This window comes from Macrosteles quadrilineatus, unplaced genomic scaffold, assembly GCF_028750875.1.
Source record: "Macrosteles quadrilineatus isolate MER2022 unplaced genomic scaffold, UCM_ALF_1.0 Scaffold_9__3_contigs__length_116548681, whole genome shotgun sequence".
NCBI classification, from domain to species: domain Eukaryota; kingdom Metazoa; phylum Arthropoda; class Insecta; order Hemiptera; family Cicadellidae; genus Macrosteles; species Macrosteles quadrilineatus.
Genome location: NW_026542602.1, coordinates 46,290,693 through 46,301,256, shown reverse-complemented (window position 1 = coordinate 46,301,256; position 10,564 = coordinate 46,290,693). Strand labels below are relative to the sequence as shown.

The following is a 10,564-nucleotide window of genomic DNA, read 5'->3' as shown; positions in this document are numbered from 1 at the left end:
AATATCTTTATTCAATATTTAATAACAACTAATCTATCATACTACGACTCCTAGCCTCTTTATTTAATTAATAAAATATTCCTATATCCCGATATTACATATATTTCTTTCCAATTAAACATCAATCAACAAATAAATAGCTATTCTAAAAAGAAGTCAAGAGAACTTCAAAAATTGTTGTATAGATAACTTGTTACAATGGTAAAAAATCAATTTTATAAATTAAATGTTAAAAGTTGCTGAGAAAAAATGTTAAAAAATAAAAGTTTTTTGTGTTTAGACTTTTAATATTTTTTTAAATGACACATTAAATTGTGGTAACTTACAGATATGTACTGTAGTATTATAATTTCAAACAACACTTTTCTAATACAATATTTCTATCTGGTAACTTACAGACATGAACAGAAGTACTAAACACAAACTAAACAATTGTTAAGGGACTTGAGTAAACAATTACTGTACAATGAATCACTCCATGCTCAAATCAACTGGTTACAGGGTTCAGACTGTTCTGACATAAAACACATAAATAATGCCAATAATGTCCAATCACAAATAGAAGAGCAAATTTAAATCTGGACCACATTGGATCCATCATGCTAACATTTTTAGCCAAAATGTGTTAGTAATTGTAATGTTGGTAAAAAAAGTAAGTAACTCCAATTAAATACCTAAAGCAAATGAATGAAAAAATCTGGGGACTTATGAATCTAACACTTGTGCCAGATCGGTTCCATTCTAACTGAAATGCTGAGTCAACACGTGGCGCTTAACGCGACGTCTTGTGTGACACTTGTAGGGACATAGACTGCAGGAAAACTGAGGCTCTTTGTTGCAGATTAGGGTCGTATGCTCCAGTAAAGTTCCCTTCCGCTTGTAAGTGCGGCCACACTGATCACACATATAGCGTTGCGGATCTGTGAAAAAATGTTGTGTTAATGTTAAAATTGATTTGTAGTAAGCATAACATTGTTATATATACTTTAGTGTACAACGAGTTGAATAAAACATAGTCAAGACAGAGACAAATTTGTGAACAAAACTATGCAGTAAATGACAGAAAACTCTTTATGATAATGGTTATAACACAATTATTTGGTGAGAATAAGGCATTAACATTAATATTATCATTACCATTTAAGATGGGGACACCACCTATGTGCATATTTTAACCCAAATATGAGTGAAGGATGAGTGTAAAATGATGTGAAATGATCTGTATAGCTATGTTACTGAATAAGACCAGGTTTCATCATTCAAGCCTGGTTTACACAAGTCGAGTACGAAGGGCGAGTCAGTCGAGTTGTCACTCGCTCTCTGACACGCTTGTTGTAGACATGCAGGCGAGTTGGTAAAAATAGGTAAGTTGAGAGCAAGTCGAGTGATTTAGTTGAAAACCGGATTGCTCGGCCCAGTAACTACCCCCTTCCACCATGATTTGCCCGCAAAACATCTGTATACTGCTGTCAAGTGAGTCCAGCGACCACAGAATTAAATATAATTTTTTTCCATGTTCGCTGGGTGAGTCAGTATTGATGTTAGTTCAGTATAGGCCTACTCACTCAACACTTAAAGCTCAATGATTCAGTTGAACAGTTGATCCTGTATTGCATTGTCTGGCTGTACGTAAATCTACTCTTATAAAGTTCAGTTTTAAAAATCTTTGTACAACTAAAGATCTACAGTTCTACTGGACCGGATCTATTAATCAATGGGTCATTAGAAAGCTCACTCCCTAAACATGTTTTCGATCAGATTTACATTGAAAACAGTGTTTTCACATTTTTTATTTGGAGGCAACTTTTGGCTGCCATTATTGAGTATTTTCAAGACATACATTATAGTAATTTGTAGCAAATTTAATTCTCTTTCGGAATATCACCTTTCACTTTGGTTGTTTTCTTCACCATTTAAAAGCTATTTGCAAAAAAGCTTTTAAGCAACCTCTGAATTTAAGTGGTGATTCAGTTTTAATTTGAATAATCTAATTCCGTGATTTAAGTTCTAAGTTCAGCATTTAACTCTCAACGTGACATTTTAAACTCAAACAACATTAAACACGAATGCTACGGTATTGGAATACCCTACACCACAGAGAAGTAATAAAGATTACTCCTCTGTGCCTAAGTTACATGTTCCCAGTCAGAAATAGGGACGCGTATGGACAGTCTAGTCAAGTATTAGGCGAGTTAAACAAATCAACAACTGGGCCGAACAACTCGCTTGCTATACTCGACCCGAGTAAACCAGGCTTCAGGATCATTTATTTAAAGTCCAGTGATCAAGAACAGCTGGGTCCAGTTTTAAACCATCAAAAAGCTACTGACTTTTCTCATGCTCGAACCGGTGACCTTTTGATTGTTGTGAGCATTATAACCGCTCAGCTACCCTGGTGAATTATACCAGACATATCATAACACAGGTATGATTTTGTATTGTTTTGTATTGCAGTGGTGTTGTCGCAAACTCTTCCAGTGCAGGAACGCTCTTCGTTGTCTCAAAAGAAATACTGGTCACCTATTATTAAAGTGTTGATAAAGTGACGTTTTGTTTGAATGCAGAGAAGGATAATTTCCACCCACTTCACCATTGTTCATTGGTGACTTAAAAATTATACAGTTTATCACTTTTGCCACAGACATGTAAGGTACAGAGGATACAATCCATGGTACACTTAAGTGGTGTCTAGCACTAGTTCTGGTGTCTAGGGCGCCACAGACAAGTAAGATACAGAGGATACACTCCATGGTACACTTAAGTGGTGTCTAGCACTACTTCTGGTGTCTAGGGCAAATTCCAACGACGCCCCCTTGCCCTCATGTACTACAAAGCTTACATAAAGGAGGAACCTATGCCCTGTGCGAAAGGAATTTCCGCACAGTGCTGGCCATTCGGGCTCTTCCTTGCTTGATACAAGTATATTTCCGCCACAACATACCAGAGTTGAAAGCTCATGGTTTAAAAGTTAATCTTTTCAAAACAATCTCAAGTTGGCAAAACTTTGTGTTTTAACTCCATTGTTCCATATTAAAAAATACCCCTGAAACCTGTAAAAATATTCAACTGAAAACTATCAGTATTTTCAATTATATCAAATGTTAATGTTATTATATACTGTAAATCATACCTAAAAAGGAGAGTGAGTTAAATAATTTGCATTTCGTAATGTTTTGGAGCTACCTTCAGTACTTCCCTCGACAGAAACCAGTTTTGACGTTACCTGGTATTGATTACTACCTGGGGAACAAAGGATGAAAAAATCACTCAAAACATTTTATCCCTCTTTGTATTTATTCACTAAAATAAAAAAAAAATAGGTTGCAGTTTTGTAAAATTGATGATATGAAAATTTTAAAATGCAATGACTGGAAGTGTTCCAACGTAAAACACGTATCCAAACCTCTATTTATAAGCATTTTAAAGTTTAAAACAGCAACAAATACAATTTTTTGTGAGTGTATTGAGGATGGGCCGATAAAAACATTATTCAAATATCACAAAAAAAATACTTTTAATATCTTACATCTAAATATCAGATGTATAACAATTACAATAATTGTATTCTAATTTACTTGTTAAAATTAATTAAACCAAATTTTGTTTCAATTTTATTGAAACAAAACAAGTCTTCTATATCACAATTTTAAAATAGCCAACTCTTCTCACGTTGAATTGTAAAGCTGTGAAACACTTTATTGTACATTTATTGAAGAGTTGCCTGAATATCTTTGAACTACTTGCTTTTTCTGGGATGAAAAAAGTTAAAAAGTAGGGTTAACCTTTGTCAATTAGCTTTTAAAGTTTCTATCAAACTTTTGAGCCGATTGACGAAGGTAAGGCCTCCTTTTTTAGTTACGTTACAGCTCAGGGGCAAAAAAACATGGATTTTAATGGAAAAAGTTATATAAATCATGAAACTGTTTAACTAGACCACAGATTAAAAGAGTAGATCCTACTCTTAAATCTATTACTAGACTAGCAAGAAAAAAGTGTTATTTGAATATCTATTCAAAAGCTAAGTTTAAACAATTTTATGAACCATGAAAGATTGGCTCTCTCTGAATGAGCAATTTTAATTGTTAACAGATACAATCATTGTATTTTGAATTTTATAAAATTTGTACTACTTAAAATTTCTAATTATATATCATAATAGTGTTTACAAGAAAACCTTTATTTATTGACTAGATTTTTTAAACAGTTCAAATTCTCGCATCGAGTCAATGTGCATGTTTCGTATATGTGTGTGAAGTGTGGTCTTCTGCTTAGCGCGATAAGGACAAAACTGACACGCAAACATTGGTTCGATTCCACATTCCTGCCTTAAATGCCTCGCAAGATTCTCTCTGTATTTGTACGTTCTTCCGCAGTTTGTACACTTGTGGGGATTGGGAGGTTTGAAAGCCTGTGTAGAATTCATCGTTAGCAGCACTTGCGAAGTCAACAGCGTGTTCATAACTATAAATGAAAAGAGGTGTTAGAATATTTAATGCCATAATTCTGTGACACTTAGAATATACCCCTCGTAAAAGAGCATTCTATGGGATGGGGTAGTAGGGTTTTTGACTAAAAATTGAATTTTATAAAGTTTTATCGTACAACAATAGTGTTTGACGGGGTCTACGTTACATTTAAAGCCATTTTCTACAGTGTTAACACGTTCGCTACTGAGCGTCGCATATATGCGACGCCGCGGTCATTGCCACAGACCGAGTTATACATTTGAATCTTACACATAGACCGACTGTCACTTGGATAACAGTACACACAGACCACGGGCGAAAACCTGTAAAACAGTGATCATTTACATTGTAATGTGCTACAATCGTGTTTGTAAATAAATTATTCTTGTTTATTTGTATTTTTTATAACCTTTTGTAATGTCGCATATTTGCGACGCCCGGTCTACAGCGAAGACAATAGTGAAAATTATCATAGTTTTCTTGAAATAGACTAAACGTCGCATATATGCGACAGTTCATTTTTTTGTGTTTTAAGGTGAAAGTAAGTAAAGAAATAAACAGATTATTCAAGAACAGTTTATAACTGAACAAATATAAAAGCTACATAGGATAATGCAGCATACATACATACAGTGATGCAGAAAAGTAAAGACCAGTTTTTCCAACTATTATATGACGTCACTAATCATCATATCCACAGACCAAGCGACGCAGTTGTGCGTCAGACATCTCTGTAGACCACTGCAGGGAATTCAGTGCCTTCAAATAGACCGTTACAAAAATATAAGCATTTTAATAACATTAGAACCCCGACGCAAATATACGTCATCAGTCTATTTTAATGTGACTAGCCGTCGCATATATGCGTCGGCAGTCTATGGGTGGAAACCGGCCGTCGCATATGTGCGTCGCTGGTCCATGTGAATGGAAAATTTCGTACTATTGCAGTAGCGAACGTGTTAAAGATAGGGGACATAAAAAAATCCTAAATGGATTTAAAATTGAATATACTAGTAATATGGAATACTTTATAATATGTACTGATACAAAAAAAGAGATGAAAAGGAAGTTTTTCCATACTCTAAAAAAAACTGTGGAACTTTAAAAATTTTTTGATTTGTTAACAGACATAACAATGTTTTTAAGTTGTCATGATTTTAACATATTTTACTTTCAGACAAAACTTTTGATTGTTTTCAATTGACAGGTTATTATTTAGTACCTTAAATTTAGAGGTTAGGTAAATATGAACAAATTATTTATTTTAAAACAACATTATTTTATAACACAATATTATTGACAAGAAAAATATGAGTAACAATAACTCTTTTATACAATTAGTGGTCGCTGTATGTAAACTGTGCATAAGAAACTAAAAATATTAGTTAATAATTTAATTTATAATATGATTAACTACAAAAGCCAGTTGGTTTGCCGAGACCCTTTCATACACTTGACTGTTCAAATGATAAAAAGTGATGAGTCGCTATTTACCAAAGGGAGTGGTCACCAAATGTTATGGAACTTCAAGATGGACTTTCTGTTAGTTTATATGTGCTGTAGAAGAATCTGTCCAGTGCAACACTACTTTACAGTTTCTGTTGTCTACTTCTGCTTTCACAGATTAAGTGTCATCAGAGGTGACTTGAACAGGTGGTCTGAGTGACGACAAATGATGTGACTCTCCAAATGGATCATCCGTTAGACTCAGTAGTTGCTTTAAGTTGAGTGCTACATTACAGTGTATGGTGTCTACTTCTTCTTTCACAGATTAAGTGTCATCAGAGGTGACTTGAACAGGTGGTCTGAGTGACGACAAATGATGTGACTCTCCAAATGGATCATCCGTTAGACTCAGTAGTTGCTTTAAGTTGAGTGCTACATTACAGTGTATGGTGTCTACTTCTTCTTTCACAGATTAAGTGTCATCAGAGGTGACTTGAACAGGTGTTCTGAGTGACGACAAATGATGTGACTCTCCAAATGGATCATCCATTAGACTCAGAAGTTGCTGTAGAAGAATCAGTCGAGTGCTACACTACAGTTTCTGGTGTCTACTTCTTCTTTCACAGATTAAGCGTCATCAGAGGTGACTTGGACAGGTGGTCCGAGTGACGACAAATTATGTGACTCTCCAAATGGACCATCCGTTAGACTCAGTAGTTGCTTTAAGTTGAGTGCTACATTACAGTTTCTGGTGTCTACTTCTTCTTTCACAGATTAAGTGTCATCAAAGGTGACTTGGACAGGTGGTCCGAGTGGCGACAAATGATGTGACTCTCCAAATGGACCTTTTGTTTCCCTCTATAGCTGCAGTATGGGCAGGAGAACTGTCCTGTTTGTCCACACTCTAGTTTCTGATGTCGATTAAGCGTTTTTTGATGGCAGTACTGCCTCGGACAAGAAGGACACTTGTACCTCGGCATTGCTGTAACAGATTTACAAATTAGAGAAGAAACTAATTTTTGATAGATAAGTCATCTAAATTATTATGTTTTTTGCTGTTGTGGAAGTAAATCAAGAGGTAAACTTGGGGTAAATTCACAAAAACTTTTTTTATGTTGATTTTACAGTTGTTTTGTAATGGAAAAAATACTTAATTCCTCCAGTAGGTTAACGTATCTTTCACATCCACAACCAGGTGACTCAAGATCCCTCAAACTGAGAAGTGAGACAGCTGGTGTGCAACATGTGAAGGATATAAGAACATAATTTAAAGTAAAGAGTTTTCACAACTTTTTTGTTTATTTATTTTTTTGCAGCATCTTTTTTCTCCTAAATCAGCCCCTCCAAATGAGCCTTAAAGGCCTGTGCATGAAGTGTATCAAGTAAGATAAGGATTGAGACAATACAGTACATGAATGAACTTAACAACTGATAATTGTTTAATAATGGCACCAAGACGCCAACTCAAGACATGACCATGGGTCCATAGTTTATTATCAACTGAGTCACTATCAAAAGTATAAGAAACAGGTATAAAACTGCGACATCTGTTGAAGAATTAAAAAATTCTCACTTTACTAAACATTAAGTTTATCTAAATGTAGTTTGTACATGTGTAGCTTGACGTTGTTACGTTGTTTGGCTCGGTAAGGGCAGTGCGGACAAGAAAATTGTGCCTCTTGGCCACATTCTAGACGAAGATGGCGAACAAGGGACCTGTGGTGGTTGTAGATCTTGGGACATTTGAGACAGGCAAATACTTCTTGACCTGAAACAACAGTCAACTTTACCATTCACCAGATATTACTATAAACCTGTTAAGAGCGACTTGGGAAATCGCTTTGATTATAGACACAAAGCCATGAATGACACTGTCATTTTTTGGCACCTCAACACCAACTAGGAGCGCATTTCAAAGCCTGCTGTTCAATTCAGCTTGTCAATTTGATATGAATAAGCTGACATGACATCGTTTGACCGTGTTATGCAAAAGTTTGTTTGAAAGGTGTGACTTTAGGCAGAAATGTGTGTGTTGGAGTCAGCTGAGTTACAAAAATCAGCTGTTCTGAACAAGCCAAACTGTATTTTTATTTTTATTTTTTTGTCCTAGAATGCTAGGCACGAGCCCGGAATTGTTTTTTACATTACTTCAGGCTACACCTAGGGGTTACGGCATTATCACTCAGAAAAATCCATTGGTGATTTGGCGGGATTTGAACCCAGGAACCAGAGTCCCGCGCTCTAACCACTAGATCAGCTCGCTCCCCCAGCCAAACTGTCTTAGGCTGAAAATATAATTGCAAGTTGAGTGTAAAATAGAGGGAGATGATTCGTGTGATTGGAAAGCCCAAAGATCAAGAACAGCTGGGCCCAGTCTAAAAAAAAAAAAATAAAACCAGTGACTGAGACAGGATTAAACAGTGACCATTTGAATGTCAAATGAGCACTACGAGTATTTAAATTATTTGCAAATAACTGAGATGGGGACCTATGTGCATATTTTAACCCAAATATGAGTGGAGGATGAGTGTAGAATGGAGTGAGATGATTTGTGTGGCTTTCTTACTGACTAAGATTCATCTACCATGTTTTTTTTCCATCATCCAGCTACCATCCAAATTTCTACATATTAAATTTCCATGTTAACGTTTTACCATTATCAGAATACGGTAGAAAAGAATCATTATGAATAAATTCTTCTTCTATATTGAGCTTCAGGAACGTGTTGTATTCAAAGATCACTTGCCTCAATTATTATAAAATCGTTTTTTTATTATGAATTTTTGATCAGTTATGAAAAACTGAAAAAGAAAAACTTATATAATAGTGCTGCCAATATTTAATTTTTATTTGTTTAATTTAGACCTTATAAAATAACTATGAATTGTAATTTTATGAATTGATTCTCTATATTTTGTTCAGGATTTTACTACTAAAATAACTTATTTATACTATTTTGTATAGTTAAATTCTCTCAATTGAGTGCCAGTAAGTAAATCTGTAATTTAACATTTTATTTCAAGTTTATGGTAATTTTTCAAAGCAAGAACTCATGATTCCAAAACAAAGTTTATGCAAAAAGAAATTACACAGAAAAATACACAATTTACTACAAAGCAAAATGTATTTACATTAAAAGTTTATCACAGATTTTTAACTCCATGTTTAAGAACAACATGTGTGTCCAAATTATCTTTTCGCTTGGACTTGAATGGACAATGAGGACAGTTGAACTTGGGCTCTTTCCCACATTCAAATCTTACGTGTCTTGCTAGACTGTCCTGGTATTTGTAGATGCGGAGACACGTCGGACAAACAAAGGCTCCAGCTCGAGAACGACGGAACGATGTTTCTAGAAAATAAGCAGCATATGTAACTAGGTTTTAAACTCAATTATTATAGTTCTTCAAAATCAACATAATGAATATTTTCCCTAACGCTATAGTCCATTCACAAAATTTAGGCAGTTTGCCCACCTTTTTTTATTTGTTGTTTGTTGCAACTGATTGACGTTTTGGCAAACCCCAGCTGTTAATCCATTCAAGTGGAGGAGGTAGACTTGCTCCCCCAAACAGCCTAAATGTTGAGAACTAAGTATAACACTAAATACTATGTCTTAGGTACGACCGCCTCGCAGACAGGAAAGAGTGAGTTGGTGTTTCAGTTAATAGCGTGACAGAATACAAACCCGATAAGTGCATAGTTAACTGTCAGTATTGTATATTCATCAAATTCTTATAACTTACAGTATTTGAGCTAAAACTTTGTAATATGAAATAAAAAATTAAACACGTTCAAAACAATCCCTTAAACTCTATAAACTCAACATCATGAATGAACTTAAAAGAAACTAATAACCTCTGATGCAAAATACAGTATAATCCAGTGTTATTAATAGACATATAGAATCTATTGGAATCAAAGGACTGCTTTAAAGATGGAGTAGTTCATTTTTTAAATTGATTTTTTAACTGCTTCCAGCAACAACTAGCTGTATACTTCAAGAATGTTTTTCTAAAGACACTGTGACTTCCTCGCTACAACTTACCTCCTGCAGGACTGAAGTTTCATACTACTAGTTAGTAGTATGAAATGTAGAAAGTCGTTTGAAGTGAAAAAAGCATAAAATGAATGAGATGATTATATCAAACTACACTTAAACAGTTGTGTTCTGAGTGGTATATAGGATAGGAACAACCAGAGCTTGATTTGAGTAACAGGAAATAGTGGTCTACAATACTCTGAATACCACTACAGAATACATGTTGTTGTATTCCTAACAAAATTCTAAAATTATACTGATGGTGCACAGTTTTATTGTTTTTCTTAACATGGTTGTACTATAGCATTATTTTCTATGAGAAATGAAAGGTATGATGGTGGTTGGAATAAAAATAAAAGTTCCTGATAGTTTTAAATTCAAGTAGCTAAGTGGATTTAGTAAAACTAAGTACTAAGAGGATCTTAGTAATCACAATATTGTGGATTTGATTCAGAGAACATTTTATAGCTTTTTATGTTTTGAGACTGGACCCAGCTATCCATCCTTAATTGTTGGTCTTTTATTAGTCCTGGCTAAACATGATTTCTCTAATTTATTATTCATACAGTCATTCTTCCACCTTAACGTTGTATAAATCTGATTAAACTCT

At 34.6% G+C, this 10,564-nt stretch overlaps 1 protein-coding gene across 1 annotated transcript; it reads right to left on the bottom strand.

Moving 5' to 3' along the window:
* Window positions 1-49: 49 nt before the first annotated feature.
* LOC129003394 (zinc finger protein 37-like) lies at window positions 50-9,983 on the bottom strand. The gene is made up of 6 exons (XM_054431686.1): window positions 9,961-9,983; window positions 9,176-9,264; window positions 7,524-7,680; window positions 6,836-6,894; window positions 4,294-4,461; window positions 50-920 (listed from the first exon to the last, which is right to left on the bottom strand). The coding sequence occupies exons 1-6, from the start codon at window positions 9,981-9,983 to the stop codon at window positions 742-744; spliced, it is 675 nt and encodes a 224-aa protein (XP_054287661.1). The 3' UTR covers window positions 50-741.
* Between the last annotated feature and the right edge of the window lie 581 nt (window positions 9,984-10,564).

Coding starts and splice junctions, on each gene's coding strand:
- LOC129003394 (XM_054431686.1), bottom strand. CDS start 9,983: ATGAAACTTCAGTCCTGCAGGAG. Junction 4,462..6,835: donor ACTGCCATCAAAAAACGCTT/AATCGACATCAG, acceptor TTTCATTTATAG/TTATGAACACGCTGTTGACT. Junction 921..4,293: donor AATCGAACCAATGTTTGCGT/GTCAGTTTTGTC, acceptor ATTTTTTCACAG/ATCCGCAACGCTATATGTGT.